We start from the raw sequence: 20,163 nt of genomic DNA, 5'->3' as shown, positions 1-20,163 counted from the left end.
TAGTAGTACTAGTGGTATAGGTAGGTAATAGTAGTACTAGTGGTATAGGTAGGTAATAGTAGTACTAGTGGTATAGGTAGGTAATAGTAGTACTAGTGGTATATGTAGGTAATAGTAGTACTAGTGGTATAGGTAGGTAATAGTAGTACTAGTGGTATAGGTAGGTAATAGTAGTACTAGTGGTATAGGTAGGTAATAGTAGTACTAGTGGTATAGGTAGGTAATAGTAGTACTAGTGGTATAGGTAGGTAATAGTAGTACTAGTGGTATAGGTAGGTAATAGTAGTACTAGTGGTATAGGTAGGTAATAGTAGTACTAGTGGTATAGGTAGGTAATAGTAGTACTAGTGGTATAGGTAGGTAATAGTAGTACTAGTGGTATAGGTAGGTAATAGTAGTACTAGTGGTATAGGTAGGTAATAGTAGTACTAGTGGTAGTGATATTGGTATAGGTAGGTAATAGTAGTACTAGTGATATTGGTATAGGTAGGTAATAGTAGTACTAGTGGTAGCAGCTGATATTGGTATAGGTAGGTAATAGTAGTACTAGTGATATTGGTATAGGTAGGTAATAGTAGTACTAGTGATATTGGTATAGGTAGGTAATAGTAGTACTAGTGATATTGGTATAGGTAGGTAATAGTAGTACTAGTGATATTGGTATAGGTAGGTAATAGTAGTACTAGTGATATTGGTATAGGTAGGTAATAGTAGTACTAGTGATATTGGTATAGGTAGGTAATAGTAGTACTAGTGATATTGGTATAGGTAGGTAATAGTAGTACTAGTGATATTGGTATAGGTAGGTAATAGTAGTACTAGTGATATTGGTATAGGTAGGTAATAGTAGTACTAGTGATATTGGTATAGGTAGGTAATAGTAGTACTAGTGATATTGGTATAGGTAGGTAATAGTAGTACTAGTGATATTGGTATAGGTAGGTAATAGTAGTACTAGTGGTAGCAGTTTGGGTGGAAAACTGAAACAGCTTTTTTTCTCCTCTCAGGGGATAAGGCTGAAGTCCAAATATGGACCTAACCCTATAGTAACTAGTAGGCAGGGACGTGCTGGCCATTGGGAAAAGCGGGACAACTCCCTAACGGCCGGTTCATTCCCGGCCGGTCCAGGCAGGCCATTAGGAAAAAAATGTCGGTCAGAAACCTTGTATCTCCAAGTTTCAAATTTGTAAATGTTTTCGCAAAGCAAAGCGCTGCTTCATCATACAAGGCCGTCGCACAAAAGTAGTGAAAACAGCAGATCTACAAGTGCTTGTAGATCGGCTGTTTTCACTATAGTTTAAATCTTTTTAAAATGATAAAATAAAACAAACGGTTTTGGACATACAAGGTTTCCACCCAACAACGACGAAATATATCTCATGTAATTGGCCCACTGGCTTGTCACTTTGTCACAAATCTTTGAGTAGCAGCTTTGAGTAGCAGCAGCAGCTCTCTCTATAGCGCGCAATGAGGGCCTCTCCAACTCTTTTTCCCGGGCTGAATCAGGGGCCCAGCACGTCCCTGCTAGTAGGCCTACTATCAGAACATAGACCCATTTTTGAATTAAATGAAATCACTTACCCTACCTATATAATTCTAAATACTAAATACTAATACTTTCTTGCACACACAGTTTACTATGAGAAACGTCACAGCTTGTCCGTGTCCGTCTGTCTGGACGTGTAGACGTGTACACGTTTTTACGGTCTGTGGGTTTGCCGCTCTGACATCATGCTCTGATGTCACTGTGACGTCAGGGGAACCACTCTACCAGAATGGGTTTGTCGCTCTGACATCACGCTCTGGCTTCACTGTGATGTCACACTAACAGAATCCCGTTTATGACCGTATGTGGAGTTCCCTGATGACATCAATATTAATGATGCCCTGTGATGCCAGGGGGAACAAATCCCTTTATGGCCATATATGGATATATGGAGATCACTGTGATACCAGGGGAAGAAATCCCTTTTATGCCCATATATGGAGATCCCTGATGTCCACATCCCTGATGTCCACATCACAAGGGCTTGGTCGCTTGTCGCCCTGAGGTGTCTTACTAGTTATGTGAGGTTATATAATAAATACCTATATAGAGTATACATTAACGTGGCTCTCTCTCCCCCTCTCTCTCGCTCTGTGCTTTTTTTAGATACGCCCTCCCCCGCGCCAGCTTCCGCTGAGCCGCGATTGGGCGGCTCTCCGGTGGGCAGGGCCAACGATAGGCACCTCCCCTTGTTCCTTTCCCTGCTGCTGGGCGGATCCGCAACACTGATGCCAATATTACTGTGCATGTGGTACGTGATATTAATTACCTTTAAGACCTGGAACCACTTTAACTATTCAAAAATAGCGTGGCACCGAGTGCCACTCTGTGAGCTTGTAGATCTGCTATTTTTTGCAAATCTTGTTTTTTTTTTTTCGTTTTTGTTTTTTCAAATCTTTTAATATATCTTTTTAACAATTTTGCTGCCATTTTAAACATAGCTGTAGTAAGCAGCTGCCAAATTGTCCTTACCTTTTAACGTGGGCACGCGCACGCATCGTGCACAATCTGTGCGCGACTCATCTAGTAGACTGTAGACTCGGTGACAAGCTTTCGAATAAAAAAACCCCATTGAAATAGACATATCCGTTGCCACGCTGTATCCCTGCTTATCCACCAGTGTTTACATGAAAAAACATTGAAAAAAGCCAACTGTGCGCTATGGTAACAAGTGGACACGTTCGCGCACAAAACGCACGATATGAGCGGGGATCATAATCCAGGCGTGTAGAGACTGGATCAAAGTTTCCAAACGCAAAAATCCGATTGAAAAACGAGTGTTCCATCGCCGAGTAGCTTTCTCTTCTGTTACGCTGTAAACCAACGGAGGCGGGACTATGGCCCAGGCTCAGACCGGATACGGAAAGCTAGATCCGGTCCAGACCGGAAATGACCGGTTACAGTTAGGGGGGCGGGCCTAAAGAGCCGGAATCAGCGAAAATCTGCGATAATACTTTTAATCCTTTCATAATGATTAAAGCTAATTAAACTTCCGGGATCGACGGGCATGGCACCGCGGTACAGCGGGAAATCTACGGTTTCTACGGGGATCGCGCAGAATGAGTTAAAAGTGAAGATTTGTAACTCAAATATTTGCTTCTGGGGGGTCCCTGGAACAACATATTTTGATATGGGAGTCCGTGGCCAAATACATGTAATTTTGGGTGGTTTGAGAACCACTGATTTAAAATACATTCAGTCGGGTCAAAATATCCAAAGAACTTGCACAAAGTTTCACGATTTTTCAAAAATAGCAGATCTGCAAGCTAGAGTGCCGCGCTGTGAGCTTGTAGATTTGCTTGTAGATCTACAAGCGTTAAGAGCTTCTTAGGTAAAGTAATAATGCGTAATAAATGCGTTCCTGGTCTAAATGGGTTAAGATTTTGTAAATATTCCTTGGAAATTGGAAAGGTTCTAAAATGTGACGCCTAAAAATGTTATTCAGAAAGAAGGTAGCATTAGGAGAATTGTGTGACATTTTGAATATTTCTAATGATTCAAAGAAAGATTCAGGAAGACATAACAGGAACCGAGGGAAATAGCCCTTGAAAGTATACTTTAAAGAAACAAAAACACAGATAAAATGACATCATACAATCATCCCCTCCCCTTTTACCATTCACCCAACTCTGTGGGTGTGGCTAACTTCAGCTGGGTCACCACCCATGATAACCAGGCATATTTAATGAACTGGTGGGTGTGGCCACATAAAAACCTAATTTTAACTATTTCTGTACACTTTTTTTGGAAAAGATCCTCCTCCTAGTATAATTATAATACCTGATAATCATGTTTGGGGGGGGGGGGGGGGGGGGATCATGGCACTGCATCTTTAATAATTTATTTCCCTCATCCCTCTCTCTCTCTCTCTCTCTGTCTCTCTCTCTCTCTGTCTCCCCCAGACAGAATGGAAAGGAACACAACAGAGGAAGATATTCCTTCATTCACTCGCTCTCTCTATTTTTGCACACATCCATCCATCCATCCATCCATCTGTTCATTTTTTTCCCGACCCGTCCACCGGATCCGATTTGTACGACAAACTTTTTTGCGCGGCGTTGACTAGCATCAGAACGCCTCGCGGAGGAAAAGACAGGAGAGAAGCGACGAGATCAAAACGACAGAGAGAGAAGAGAGGGAGAGAGGAAGCCGTCGACGGGGAAGTAATCCTTGGAACGCTTCCAAGGATTTTGGAAACTGCAAAAAACTGTTACTGAGAGGTTTCCACCCCCAAGGTTTGTGGGGTAATGTTTTGGGTTCAATTTTGAAAATTGTGAGCGGAAGAAACTGTCCCGTCGAAAGATTCCCCTGCCTATGGTGGTAAATTAGCAGTATAGGAAAAAGAAGGAAACTGTGCGGAGGGGAAAAAAATCACAAAGAAGGACCTTTTGAGTGGAATTGGAATTGTTTTAAATGGGGGGCAGTCGAATAAAATTTCACAAATGAGAAGAAACTGGAAACGTTCGTTGAAAATTAAGAGGTGCTTTTTTTTCTGAATATTTTCTGCAATAGTTGGGGAAAATGTGGCAATGAGCAACATAAAAAATATACCCCCCACCCACCCCCCGCCCCCGTGAAGCGCGACTTCATGAAGAAGTGAAATTGTTGGAAAAGGAAAATGTATATATTGTGCTATTGGAAACTTTGACCGAATTTTCTCGTTTATTTACACCTTCTTTTCATGGGAAAAATAAGTGAAAATGCATTACAGGAAGTAGACGAAAGAATAGCATCCAATGGCGCAATTTTTGCCACTCTCCCTTACATTCACTCTATCGCTCTCATCTCTTTCTCTCTCGGTTATCACCTCCCTCTCTCAATCTGTCCATTCTCTCTCTCATTTTGTAAATAAAATGTGTACTTTTTTTCATCTGCTCTCTCACTTTTTTAACGTATTGAAAAGAAACAAAAAATGTCGCCTTCGCTAACGTAGCAAAGTAGCTAATGCTAACGCTAGCTTCCCCGCCAAGCTACATGTATATTGCCAAAGATTTTGAAGAAGTAGTATTACTACTAATAGTGCTACTAGTTCTACTTTTAGTAGTACTTCTAGTACTAGTAGTACTATGTACCACTACTACTGGTTCTGCTTATGACCCCTACAGATTCTCAGAGATACACACATACCCCCAGAAAATTACACAACTGGCATATGCTCAAATACACACTCCCCAAAATATGTACAAAAATGTGTACGCATCACGTACGTAGTCAAATAACTTTTCCACTACACATTATCCGATGTAACCAAAAGGAATACACACACATAAAAGATTTAGCCTACACACAACTTGTACATGAAAGAATATGTGTTTCTTGAATGCAAAACAGAGCATTTACACAGACTCCTAAACAAAACATTCATGCGCAACTGCAATAGGCTTCCAAGAATGCTATTTATAAGAATGCAAATTCTTGGCCATCCAGGTGGTTGGTGTAGGGGTTAATTCTCCGCGGTGCATCCAAATTGGTGGGGACAACTGACCATGGGAGAGCCAGTTATTTCTGTTGATGCACTATTGAATCCTGGTTGGGGTGCCTGTTCAGGAAAGAAAAACATGCTAATCAACATCTTCCCTCACAAACCAGACAGTATTAGTCAGTAGTGACAAGGGCCTACAGTATAAGGGGACACATAAATTGGACGATATAGCTGAAACATTATCGCAAGACAGAAAGGGAGTATTGTGCTCCAAAGTAAATACGAAACTACACACAAACATACTTGCAAGTACTTTATGAACACAAAGTATTATTTGAATAAAAAAGTGTACACACACTCTCTGGTGGCTGCCAAATAATCTTGTCCGCAAAAGTAGGCCTACTCGTAAAAGTATGAACAGTACTTTTTTCAGTATAAAGTATTGTTTTGCGCAGTTGTACATAGAAGGAATGCACACACGCCCCGGATATGATTGTAAATCACTGTTCTACAGATCGACTGATTCTGAATGGCTCAATCCAAAAGACCTAATCCAAAACAACTCAATCCGAATGACTATCCAAATGACTCAATCTGAATGACTTCATTGGGATAATTCGATATGGGCAGCTCAATCCAAATGATGTAATCTGAAATGTTGAAATCGATGGATATTGTCCCCCATATCCAGAGGGGAACTCACTATATTTGCGGATTGCGGATTTAAAACCATATTTAATAAATGATTAAGTATGAGTTTAAAATGTGATCCCACCTCAAAAAAGGTTAGCAATCTGTCAGACAAAGGAAATTATAACGTTGAAATAAATGTTTTTTTTATTACTATTATTTTGCTGATCAATCTAAGCGACTTGATCTGAATGATAATCTCTCTCTCTCTCTCTCTCTCTCTCTCTCTCTCTCTCTCTCTCTCTCTCTCTCTCTCGCTGTGTTGAGCCTCAAGCTCACACTCTTTTTTGTACGAATGAAGAAGAAAGGCAAAATACCCGATTAAAATGTTTTGCTGTGCTGTAAAAAATAAAATGATGATGATGTAAAGAAAAATCATTAAGTAAATTAAGTAACGTTGATGACAAAAGATCAAATAAATGTAGACGTTAGAGATTTACTAAACTTTTAAATTGTCGCTTGTACAGACGCGGTAAAAGAAAAATGAACAATTATCTGGCTTTGTCTTTTATGTTGCGCAGTTTTTCTTTTTATATATATATTTTTTGTTTTTGTTACGACTCCCCTTTTCTCATTACTCGACTGAAATGATTACTGTGATGTTTCACCGACTAAACCTTTTCTTTTTTTACTTCAGGCATTCAATGTCGGTTACTTAAAATATTCATTGAAGGTCCTTATTGTCGGGTTTGCTCTATTCAGGAATTCATGATGACTGCCTACGACATTGTTTTCAAAAAAGGGTTGTTCGGTTTCTTTGCTCATTCATAGTCATTCACAGTGGCTCACTAAAAATGACCATTTATAGGGTCCTTATTACGTTTTTTTGTCGTTTGTATTCAGGCAATAATGATGGCTGTGTAAAAGGTTCAAAAAGGGTCCTTTTAATTTTTATTTCTACTATTTCTTTTCGCCAGGCATTCATCCTAGACTCTTACAAATGTATTTATACATTGTCCTTATTTGTCTGTTGTTGCTGTTGTTGTTATTGTCGTTGATGTTGTTGTTGTTTTTTTTTAAGGCATTACTGATAGCTGCCTAAAAACTGTTCTAATAGGCTCCTTAGATATTCTTGACGTCAGACATTTATAATGGCTGTCTAAAAATATCTATTAAGGGGTCCTTATTTAGCCGCTTTTTATAATATAGGTTTCAGGCATTCCATGATGGCTGCCTAAAGAGATTCAAGAGGGGTCCTTAACATTATTTGCCCTCACATTTGGCCTTAAATTGGTCCTTGGGGCGCGCTCAACTCCGAACTTTAATTCTGCCTATATGCGGCCGATTTCCGCCAACGCTTTTCTTGCCGAAATCGCGAATGGCAAAACCCGTTCCGTTCCCAATTGAAAAGCAGTGGCAGAATACACTGCGATGGCAGAATCAAAGTGTGACTGCAGTGCACCTTTAGATTTTATTTTTGTTCAAAAGAATTGCATTTTCTTTTTCTTTTCTTTTTTTTTTTCCTTTTCTTTTTTCAGGCATTCATATAACTAATCCAGTGGTTTTCAACCAGTGAAATGATGGCGAATTGGTAACCAAATGGACCCTTGTAGATCTTTAACTCGCTCTCAAGAGTTATTACTAAACATCTGCATTACTCAATTTACAAGAAGTCTACACAATTAGAGAATGTAGAAGAATTGTTATTTTGACCAAGGTTTGCTTGTAGTGTTATCTCTCCTATGGTACCACCTCAAAACAGCATGGAAAATATTCTAGGTTTTGTGTCCGAGAGGCTAGAAATCTCATCAAATGAGTGGCACAAATGCTGAATAAATAACGGAGCCTCATATCGTCGTTGTCGGGTGGAAACCTTGTATGTCCAAAACCATTTGTTTTGTATGTATAATTTTTAAAATGATTTAAACTAGTGAAAACAGCCGATCTACAAGCACACAACGCCTCGCACCGCAAGACGTTGTGTGCTTGTGGATCGGCTGTTTTCACAACTTTTGTGCGACGGCCTTGTGTGACGAAGCAGTGCTTTACTTGTCGAAAAAAATGACAAATTTGAACTTGGAGATATGAGGTTTCTGCTCGACAATAACGATATGAAAAGGGTTGAAAACCACTGCGTTTAAGTGCCAAGTAGTGTAGTGTCAGTCGTTTATTTCATTTGGTTTGTTTCATTCAGGCATGTAGGCTACCAAAATAATTCGGAAAGGGGTCCTGGAATTCATTTGTACTTTCTTATTTAATGTTCTAGTCAGGAATCCATAGCAACAGAACAACATTTAGAAAGGCTCCTTCTGTTCTGCTCGAAGTCAAAATAAACGTTATTTTCCTTTTTTTTCACACATTCATCACACATTACTAATGTTATCATGATGACGGTCAGGTTCTTTGTAGTTAATTCCTTGCAGCATAATAAGGGATGTCCACTTCATCTTTAGCTTATTTTTTTTATTTTTTTTTAATAAGGCTTATCAAACCAAAATTGGGGTCCTAAAGTGTTTCTTTTTTTTTAGCCCCCTTTGATTATTTTCCTTACTTTTCTTTTCTAGCAATGTTTTTTATTTTATTTTTGCCAGACTTGTGCCCTCATACTTATTTCACATTAGAGATTTTAGATATGTTTTCAAATTTTAGAATTGAATTTCCCACAAATTCCTATATTTTGTATTTATTTTATCTTTTGTTTTCACATCCCAAATTCCTCTCCAGAATGTCTCTGAACTTTATTTCCCTTTCTTAAAAGCCCCCGAATGCATTTTCACTGCATTTTCCTCTCCCTTCATCAAGAAAAGAAAAGTTATTTTCTTTTGTTTTACAAAAAAGAAAATAAGAAAAAAAAAGTTACTTTACCTGGAAAGTGCACAAAAAAATAATATTATTTAATGACAATAATATTAATAATATTAATAATAATAATAATGATAATAATGTATGTATTAGCGTTAGGCTTGTATGTTTTTCTAGTTGTACATACAATGTTTCAAAACTTCATTAAATGTGACATTTGACAAAAGAAGGAAACTCTTGTGTGTCTGCGTTTTTGAGCGGTGGTCACACTGTCTCCTATACGTGGCCGTGTGTGTGGGTCAGGGGGAGAGTTCCGCCGATTTAAAATGAGCCCCATAGAGACACACGGGCGCCTACAAATATTGTGACAGCGGCCCCACTTCGGGTAAGGATGAACGGTGCACTGCAGCTGCCAATACAATCCCAATGAGAGGCATCATGAAATATCATAATTTCAGTGGTTGACTACTGAGGCCATAGCGATTTTTTTTGTGTTCTAATAAAGTGTCCCATGAGTTTAATTTTGCCTTTTTAAAGTGGCATATCTGTCATCTTGATACACTGCCTACAATATACTTTAATATACTTCATCTGTGAGTCAAAAGTGCTAGCATTGGAAATCTTAAGTTTAGGTGGTCGCATGGTACATACGTCATGGACGCATCCCTTGAGGTTTTCTATACCCAGATACGCTCGTCTCTCATGTATAATTAGGCTGTTTATTTTTGGAAAATGATCGCATCTCGCTTCTTCCAAACGGAGTCTTGCAGGTTATTTTTGGATTAATACTAACCTGGAGAATCCACTCTGAAGTTGAAAAGGTCGGGATCTTCAAAGTCGGCGCTCATAAACGCACAGCAGTAAAGACAGTGATGTCACTGAAAAGCGACAGGTTCTGTATCTGCCGTCTCCCCTCTTCTCTGTTAACATTATGGGTAACCCATTCAAGTGGAAATTAAACGTGACACACATCATGTATTTAGCAAACAAGAAGATATGTTGTCAGGGTCATGCCATACATCTGGAAACATATTTTTATTTAAATCAAGATAGTCTGCAGTTCGTGTAGGATTATTTTAATATTAGGCTAACCACAGCTGAATTGCAATGACTTTCTATGGGCTGGCTTGCAGTGCACCGGTCTCCCTTAACCGAAGTGGGGCCGCTGTTTCAATTGTGGGCGTGAATTTATAGGCGCCCGTGTGTCTCTATACGGAACTAAAACTTCCTATGATTGGCCGCTAGTTGCGCTGTTTTCCCCTGGCCGGTTGCAAAAAGGTTTGTTCTCCATTGGATCCCATTCATTTTCCCCTTTCGTGTTCTAACCTTAATTAACATTTTCATGAATACTTTATGGTTCCTATCGCTAGTTAAAAATTGCGATGATATGCGTTTTGTGAAAATAAGGTCCCATTTATGTTAAAATTGATGATAAAGTTGCGGGGGGCGTGGCCAACTAAACTGATACCAGCCGGCTGTGTTCTTCTTCGTGTGCTGTATTTCGGGGAGGCTCCGAACACATTCTCCCATGTATCCCTGCGGTTGCACGTGACCGTTGGCAGCCAATAGCCTCCCCTGTTTGCATTTCAATCTATGATGGCAACATCCATGCCAAGGACCCATATTGTGTCATTTGCGCTGCATAGAAACCAATGGCTTCGCTTTGTCCATATCTTTTATACAGTCTATGGTGTGGGTATGCGTGCGTGTCTGTCTGTCTGTCTGTCTGTCTGTATGTAGCCTGCAATACCTTTTCTGACCAGGCCAGGCACACTCACATTCACACACACACACACAGACACACATACACACACACACACACACACACACACACACACTCGCATGCACGCACGCACACACACACACACACACACACACACACACACACACACACACACACACACACACACACACACACACACGCAGCCTCCACCGCTCAGTTCACACAAGTTAGTTTGACCCCTCATATGCTACTTAAAGCAGATACATTTTTACCTTTTTTTCCCTGTAATGTAAAATTAATGGGACACCGACTCTAGCGGGTGATAACTGCCATTAAGCTACCATATTGGTGAGTTATCATTACCAAAATATAAACTAGAGACATGTACGAAGAAGAAAATCCAAACATTTTACTGTCACCTTGGGTGGTACCAAAATTTGTATTAGCCCCTGTACTATTCTGCCCCTGAGCCGCCGGGCCTGCCTGTTGCTAAGGTATGGCAACATGACTGGTGCTTGTTGCCATACCTTAGCTTTTGCTGAACTGAGTCGCCCAGCAACAAGCCACCCATTCATGCTGACATATAACTGCAATATAACTCAGGTTTGCCAATGAGTGATTTTACCAGCGGCCGTTCCGAGAGCTGGTCAGCACATGATGGATTACTGGAGTCACCTTAACAAGTCCTTTGACGCCGCTGATGGGTGTATCTGTAGGTGGGATAGGTCTGCGGAGGACTCCACTCTACTGTGGTGAGGACGTTGTTCATTAATCACTGCCCCTGCCCTGACCCATGGCTGCTTTCAGTCTGTGGCGTACGGGAGCCAACTAGCATTTAGCACCGTCTCAGCCTGTGGTCTGTACTTTTTACTTAAAGATGAAGTGCCATGATTTTTCCCCCCTCTAAAACATGATTATCAGGTATTATGATTATACCAGGAGGAAGATTTTCTTTCCAAAAAAGTGTACAGAAAGAGTTAAAATTCGGTTTTTATGTGGTCACACCCACCAGTTCATTAGTATGCCTGGTTGTCATGGTGGGAGGTGACCCAGCTGAAGTTAGCCACACCCACGTGGGTGAATGCTAATTAGGGGAGGGGTTGATTCTATGATGTAATTGTATCTGTGTTTTTGGACCGCCACTTTTGGCCCACAAGGTGGCAGCCTCCAGGGAAAAAAAACATATAGAAAGGGAATACATAATTGCTCATAACAACCACACCAGGGGGTCTAATGAAGTACTGTCAACCTCCTAGACACATGAAAAACAGAAAGAGTACAAAACTATGGCACCACCTCTTTAAAGGCCCGCTGACACGCCCCGAAATTATAATAGTACGATACAGTACGTGGTCTCTCTGAAAACGGTCTGAAATAGTCTGAAACTCATGTCACAGTGTAATCTGCCCCTCGCCCCCCAACAAAGCTGTACAGTAAGTAATCTAAGTACTGTCAATTAATTTGATTTGTGCATTCCCACAATGACATCATAAAAATCTTAACTCATATTTTAAGATGACTTTTTAAAGTGACAGTACCCCTTTAGGTGACAGTACCCCTTTAAGTAAATCGTCACTGTCGGGTAGAAACCTCGTATGTGTATGTTTTTCGTAAAGTAAAGCCCTGCTTCATCATACAAGACTGTCGCGCAAAACTAGTGAAAATAGCAGATCTACTGTGCTTGTAGATCAGCTATTTTCACTATTTTAAAGCATTTTTGAAATGATAAATACAAAATGAACGGTTTTGGACCGATACACAAGGTTTCCACCCGACAACAACGAAATGTAGAAGTGAATGTAGAAACACTCTGTTACAAGTAAAAGTCCTGTAATCAAAACTGACTTGAGTAAAAGTACAAAAGTACTCATTATGCAGAATTCACAAGGTTGATCATGTTGTCTAAAATGAATTTTGAAAATAGCAGATCTACACGAGCACACATTACGTCGCATCGCTGCGTTATGTGTACTTGTAGATCGGCTATTTTAAAATGGCCAGTTCAAATAGGGCTAAAGGGGGGCCGACATGCTGCCATTCCGACATTGACTTCTAATTGTCTGAGTGGTGGCACTTCCATAGAGGTTAGGGTCTATTCAGACTCTAATAAGGTGCTGAGTTTATTTTGGTCCGGGAGGGCTCCCCGACCCGAAATTATTTAGGTTCTCCAGCCAGAGCAAGAGCCAGCTGACAATGTATCCGCTATGCAACGCTCAATACACGGCCACAATCATTTGGAGGTCGGCTTGTCTCCCTTCCAAACGACCGCTGTTTCCTTGACTCCACAGCCGAAAATATGAACTTGAAGCTGGGCTGAATGAATGAGAAGACACCTCTAAACACCGAAATTAATGTCGTAATAGTGGTGTTTTGAACGTATCTGAAATGCATTGTACAATTCTCCTAAACTGTTAATAAATGTAACGTTTTTGCCAACCTTTGGTTATTATTCACTCAAACTGAATACTTACCTTTAAACTCGGGTCTCTCACCCAGTAATTGAGAGTGGCGTTGTCATATACATGTAATAGGAGTGCGTAGCGCCTCCATATGCTTACAATTGGCGTTTTTGGCAGGATATATTCTGGTTGGTTGGAGAATTGTGCATTGTATAGCAGTAGCAGCATAGTTGGGCTTTATTTTTGGTTTTTAAAGAACAGCGGTTGGCAGTGGAGACTGCTCCCTCAGTGGACTGACAGCATGCTGTGCCACATGGCTGTCTGGTGGCCCTCCCTTGAACTGTGGAAACCATGGAAGAAGTGCTCCAGAGACTATGGGAGGAGATGGCACTGCTGCAAGTCAAAAATTAAAGACTGTCAGGTCAAGGTCAAACTGAGACTGTCATGCGTTTACACCCCCACAGAGAAGAGAGCAGAATGCCTAGGATCAAGGGCCTGAATATGAAATTAAGTGGGGGAAAGAGATTTTTAAGTGTTTGGGATATTGATACTTTTGGGATCTGATTACATTTAGTGACTGTCAATGGAGTGGTTCTGTCCTAGAGTGATTGTGGAGCCAAGCAGCTGGGACAAGGGGGCTGAGTGGCGTCATAGCCACACTCCTTTGGGCCCGGATCGACTGGACCCGCTGCTGTGTAACGTTTCAGGTTGGCTGGTGTCGCAGCCGACAGAATGACTGAGGAGTCGAAGGTCCCTTCCTTGGGAAGCGGGGTGAGCGGCATCATAGCCACACTCCTTTGGATCCGGATTGACTGGCCTTGGTGGGTCCTGTGCTGCGTAGCTTGTCAGGTTGGATGGTGTCACAGCTGCCGGACTGAGTGATTGTACTGCGGAAAGGCCTGAGGTGGACTGAGAGCCCAAGTAACATTCCTCCATGTTGAATCCCTAAGCATCAATGTTAAACTAAAGTTGGAAAACTATATATTTTATGGATGTACAGTGAGTGGGATGTAGTATTTGAATGTTTGTATTCTTAAATGCTGTCCAGAAGATTCCCAACAGTGATGGCCCTTAATGTGCTGGCACCCGAAATGATGAGTGAGCCCTGACTGGAAGGGTCGAGATGAACAGTGTATGGACTGACCTACACATGGTTTATTTGTGGTTTGACATCGTCGGGGCGCCGATGCATTTTGGGAGGGGCGAATGTGATAAGTGGGACAGGTGAGGGCTATGGCAGTCCCACAGTAATCAGTGGGATTGGTACCTGGTGTGTGCAATGGCACCACACCTTTCAAAATGGCACCTGGACAGGCAGAGTGAGACTGCGTTTGTCCAGGTTGCCTGCATGTTCCTGCTTCACGCTGCTGGCGGCGTGTTGCCCTGTTTGTGCTCGTGGCATAGGCCTAATGGTAAGCTTTATGGTTAACATGTAGAACTTTCTGGTTAGTTTGATTTATGTAGACAAGACATCCTCCAAATTACTTATATGTATGTTTTTGTTAGACGTGTGATGAGCATGCAGAGACTAGAGCCATTCCTGGGTCTATGTGTGCGTGGTTACACATAGGTACGCATGTCTTTTAATGTTGCGACATGGCACAACTGTTTTACGAAAATGAATTAGTTCTCACAATGCCTCTGTATCCCGCAGACGGTGCAGTGCATGCGGCGACAGTGCAAACGTTGAACATTCAGTCTGGGATTCCCTGACCGTCTGGGTATGTTTCAATGTTTGGGACTAAACTTTGTACATTGACTTCAGTTTGCTGGTAATTGTATTGTTTGATGTCAAGTTGCATGCAGAATCTGATTCTGGGTACAGCTAGACATCAGCAAACTCACAGCTCACTCGTGAGACTAATTCAGTGTCTGCTTGTTTCATTACAGAGTGTATTCTGTCAGACCGCTGTTCTTTTAACCTTTGTTTTTGTAGTGTTTTTTATCTATGCTGCTACCTTGAGTATAATGGGTATATGGTATTTAGTCACCACTATTGTCACGCATCCAAGAATCAAGTGATCTTAAACTAGTACAGCTAATAAGGCAGAAATAAGTTGGGGCTTGCAGAGCTACTCCAAGGGTTTGCTGTGCTGTGTAGTAGAGTGCATTTGGCCTTTTTTTCGTTTGACTAATTTTGCTGTGTTTTACTATATTTTGCTGTGTGTTAAGTGCAGGGCTACCCACTCCCCTTTCAGAGTACTCACAGCAGCTACCCAGCAGTATTCTGGCCATTTAGTGGCACTGTTTGGTTCACCAGCCATTGGATGCAAATATTAGTGGTTATCCTAAATTATATTATCTGATCCCATTCTGTGGTTCAACTATTGCTGGATATCGTAATAGTGGTGTTTTGAACGTATCTGAAATGCATTGTACAATTCTCCTAAACTGTTAATAAATGTAACATTTTTCCAAACCTTTGGTTATTATTCACTCAAACTGAATACTTACCTTTAAACTCGGGTCTCTCACCCAGTAATTGAGAGTGGCGTTGTCATATACATGTAATAGGAGTGCGTAGCGCCTCCATATGGTTACATTAAGTTGGGAGGTCACAACATTTTGGCAGCACAGAGGAGCCGAGTTTAGTCGGTTGACGCTCCCCCGAACCGGGGGCGGGCCGCGGACCTCCCATATTTGGGTCTGGACAGTGCCGAACCGAAATAAACTCGGCACCTTATTAGAGTCTGAATCGACCCTTAGGGTTAGAGTTAACCGTTATAGGGTTAGTGTCAGAATGGAGGATGTCAGAATGGCAGCATGTCGGAATGGGGGGATGCACCCGGGCTAAAGTGGTCAATGAATGTTTTGTAATAATAATCAAAATCTACAAAGTAACTAGTAACTAAAGTTTCATATTGTAACTTGTAGTTTTATAATAATATCTGTCTCTGAGATGCAGTGAAGTAAAAGCAAAACATTTTTTGGAAATACTCCATTAAAGCTTGTCTTAGGTACAGTACTTGAGTAAATGTACTGTAGTAGTTACTTTCCACCACTGCCTATGTGGCCAACCTCAATCAACCAATTGTCTATACCTTCGGGGGGATGCCTGATCCAGGGGATTAGTCCAGACATGTCCAGGGGGTTAGGATCTGCTCAGTGAAGAGGATTAGTCCAGACATGTCCAGGGGGTTAGGATCTGCTCAGTGAAGAGGCAGAGGCTAAGCTGAGAGCTGCCAGTGTTCTCAGTGCCTGTGAAAGGTGGTGATTATTGGCTGCTGTGGCCCTGGTTACTGTAACAGACCCGTTTTTTTTTTTTACTTTTAATTTGAATGGGTTTCCTGACCAAATGGCAGGTCTCAGACTTATTTTGAAGGGCTTCCTGCCTAGTGCCCACAGGAACTTGTAGTCAGCCTGAAGGTGTTCACTGATTAGTGAAATCAAGTTCACCTGTTGCCGACAGCCAGGATGGGCTGAAGTAGTCTGGGATCACTTCACTTGTCGGGGTAACGGGGTTGTAACCGTTTGGGAGCGGAAACCACAACACGTCATGTTGTAGTACTCAAAGACTACAATTTGCCCGGAACTATCCAACCGGAAACATTTTTAAGCCAAAATATTCCCCTGCGCTCAAGGACATACTTTTAGGGCCTACCTAATAAACTCCTTGATGCAGAGTAGTTTTGCTTTAAAAAAATTCGTTTGGTATTATGCATCTTTTAGTCCAACTCGTAGCGACTGGCAAGACTACACTACGCTACTCGAGCATTTTAATTGGGATTGGGGAAACAAACGGAGCGACGAACCAAATCAAAGCGACGCCACTTCTTCTAGTGGTTTCGCGTTGGGCGGAAACCAAACGGGCTGTTGTGAACGAACACCAGGCTTTCCCCCAGAAAGCCTGGTAGGCGAGGTTAGGCTGAAGATGCCTGCATCAAACATTAAATGGGACTTGGTGGTTGAGGAGCGAGAGGGGACAGCACAAAATGTTTTGATATGGAACGGATGGTCAGGGAAAGACGGCCAAACGGACTGTCAAGGAAGGATGGAAAATATGAAGGACATCGTGAGTTTCCATAATCATTTAGAATGCCGATCAACAATGCTTGATTTGGTTGAAATGTGGTTTTAATAGGGTTTGTGTTTTTCAGTTGGAACAAATAGACATATCATGGTCAAGAGAAATTTAGCGCCCAGTTGGAAGGGGAACAAGGTGATTGTAATTTTATTTTTTGTCAAACTTGTATTGTTCACGGTTCTTTTTGATCTTATTGTTGGATTTATCGTTTGAAGTTTATTTTCATGTCTTCTAATGTGGTTTATGTATGTATGATATTGTAATGTAGATGTAGTGATGCGCGGAAGCGGGGATTGAACCCGGGACTCCCACTCGCCAGACCAACGCACAACGTTGTCGCTGGTTCATGGCTGTACTAACTGTGGGGGCTATGGACTTCTCCCCCTCTGAGGCATCAATCTGATCTCAAGTTCTACACCATCAATACTGTTCCATGGATCTGGTAAACGGTTACACAAATACAAACGGTACAGTTACATGACGGAACATTCACAAGGTCAGGAACTAAACAAGAAACGACGATACGGGAAGTGAACTGAACACAACTAAGGACATTTTGCATAGGGGTTTAATTAAAATTTCTGATGTTTATTATTTCCAAGGTTTATTGTTGAATTCATAATACAAGTTATTTAAACTATATGTTTGGTGTTACATTTATTTGACGATTATTGAAGGTTTTTGTTTGGTAAATGCAAAATGATAATGATAAAGTAAAAGAACTTCTCTGCCTATATGACCAGTGGAAGGTTATGGTACGAGTGGCAAAGAAACAGTTAAAATGTAGCTGAGAGTGATCCAAGACTTATCCTTGACACTTTAGAAAGATTAAGGACGTTTTGAGACTGTATTCTGAGATTAAAAACGCATCACACCAGATGACTATGTACGAATAAGAGTGGATGCGTGTTCGTGTTAAGTTCTTCTGGCGTTAACTGTTCCATATCCTGTATATTGTCCATAATTGTCCTCCATTGTTTATAGTCCGGAGTGATGTCCTTGAGACATTTCTTAGTAATTGCTTTTTTAGCAGCGATCAGTAAAATCTTAATTCGATATTTGTCCCCCGCTTGTACAGACTCCTCTATGAGACCCATGTATAATACTAGGCATGAATTAGGAATTTCATATCCCAAAACTTAGTTATGATACTTTTGACTCAAAACCCTCATCTGAGGCCACAGCAGAGCTCTCCACAAGGGAAATGGAGGAGAAGGCACGGATGGAGGAACGGGAAAGGAAAGAGAAAATACAGGAGCAGGTACTAGGTAGAGTAAAGGAACGCTCTGGAAGCTCAACGACGAGAGCTGGAGAGACGAGTGCAAGAGGAGCAGCAGAAGAGGCTCCCCGATCAGCGGGAGAAACTCCTGGTTGTCACAAAAGAGCAACACAAGGCAGGGGCGTCAATTGGGAATGGCAGGGGTATGCAGCTGCCATACCCTGGGTCCAGGGGGGGAAATAAAAGTTACTTTTAAATATAAATCCATGAATGTCTCTTTGTCTATCTGTGCTGGTTATTATGTTGATAAATTACAGTAAACTACAAATGCTAAATTTAACAAAATGGTCACTTTAACAAGGTATTATAATTATATTCTCCACACTTGTATTCTCCCCATCTTGACAAAATGGTATATTCCCAGGTTCCGCAGGTCAGCTACAGGTGCAATTCATCATTGTTAATTGTGGCACATTTACTAACATGCCAAGTTTAGCTGCAGTTGAACAACCGTTCCAAGCTGCCATATCCAGCCCAAGAAACCGTAGAAATGGGGGGAAAAAATATTATACTTAAAATAAATGTATCACGCCTGTTGCTAAGGTATGGCAATCCCTAGTGGTTTTTTTTTTTTTACTTTTAATTTGAATGAGTTTCCTGCCCAAATGGCAGGTCTCAGACATATTTTGAAGGGCTTCCTGCCTAGTGCCCACAGGAACTTCAGCCTGAAAGTGTAATGAAATCAAGTTCACCTGGTGCCAACACCCAGGATGGGCCTGCAGCAAACATTAAAAGGGACTTGGTGGTTGAGGAGCGAGAGGGGACAGCACAAAATGTTTTGATACGGAACGGATGGTCAAGGAAAGACGGCCAAACGGACTGTCAAGGAAGGACGGAAAATATGAAGGACATTGTGAGTTTCCATGATCATTTAGAATGCCGATCTACAATGCTTGATTTGGTTGAAATGTGGTTTTAATAGGGTTTGTATTTTTCAGTTGGAACAAATGGACATGTCATGGTCAAGGGACATTTAGCACCCAGCTGGAAGGGGAACAAGGTAACTGTCATTTTATTGTTTGTCAATTGTTTGTTCTTTTTGATCTTATTGTTTGAGGTTTATTTTCATGTCTTCTAATGTGGTTTATGCAGGGGCGTCACACCAGATTCTGGGCCCTGCGTACAAGGATTCACTGTGGGCCCCCCATTAATGTTAACTATTGAAAAATAGCAGATATACAAGCTCACAGCGTGGCACCGAGTGCCGCGCTGCGAGCTTGTAGATCTGCTATTTTTGAAAAATTGTGAAAATGTTTGCAAGAAACCTATGTTTCCATGTTAGTGATGCTCAAACTTTTTCATGTGAAGGACGCCCAAAATGATATGTATTTGGCCACAGACTCCAATCTCAAAATATTTAGTTCCAGGGACCCCCCAGAAGCACAATTTGAGTTACAAATGTTCGCTTAAAAAATACATATATTCAAAGATTTGCACACATTTTCACGACTTTTCAAAAAGAGATCTACAAGCTTGCAGCGTGAGCTGTGAGCTTGTATATCTGCTATTTTTCAATAGCTAAAGTTACTAGGGCCCCTCCACCTTGGGCCCTAGTAACTCAGTCCCCCCCCCCCCCCCCCCCCCTTGTGACGCCCCTGGGTTTATGTATGATATTCTAATGTATGGGCTTTGGCATTGATGCAATTTGATGTATTCATGGATTAATGATTATGTATTTGTTTGTTCCCAATGCAACTCATCAGTCGAGCTTCAGCTCTTTTATGGCCAGCTGGGTTACAGTTACACCGGCCAAATGTATCTATGATGATTTGGACATTGACATTTATGGATTCAGATTCACTGTGCCAACATTGCCAGGTTCCCAGGGGCGGAGGGAT

General features: G+C 41.4%; 1 protein-coding gene across 1 annotated transcript in view; it reads left to right on the top strand.

Moving 5' to 3' along the window:
• cntfr (ciliary neurotrophic factor receptor) overlaps nucleotides 1-11,379 on the top strand; it is a gene marked incomplete at both ends in the record, with an annotated part of 73,881 nt that extends 62,502 nt beyond the window's left edge. Inside the window, 2 exons of the mRNA XM_080743731.1 lie at nucleotides 2,153-2,297; nucleotides 11,340-11,379. Of these exons, the coding sequence (XP_080599857.1) occupies nucleotides 2,153-2,297; nucleotides 11,340-11,379 (185 nt within the window). The remainder of the gene's footprint in view (nucleotides 1-2,152; nucleotides 2,298-11,339) is intronic.
• Between the last annotated feature and the right edge of the window lie 8,784 nt (nucleotides 11,380-20,163).

The sequence above is a fragment of the Nannobrachium achirus genome (assembly GCF_963921795.1).
Source record: "Nannobrachium achirus genome assembly, chromosome: 15".
NCBI lineage: Eukaryota > Metazoa > Chordata > Actinopteri > Myctophiformes > Myctophidae > Nannobrachium > Nannobrachium achirus.
This window is presented reverse-complemented; position numbering and strand designations above follow the sequence as displayed.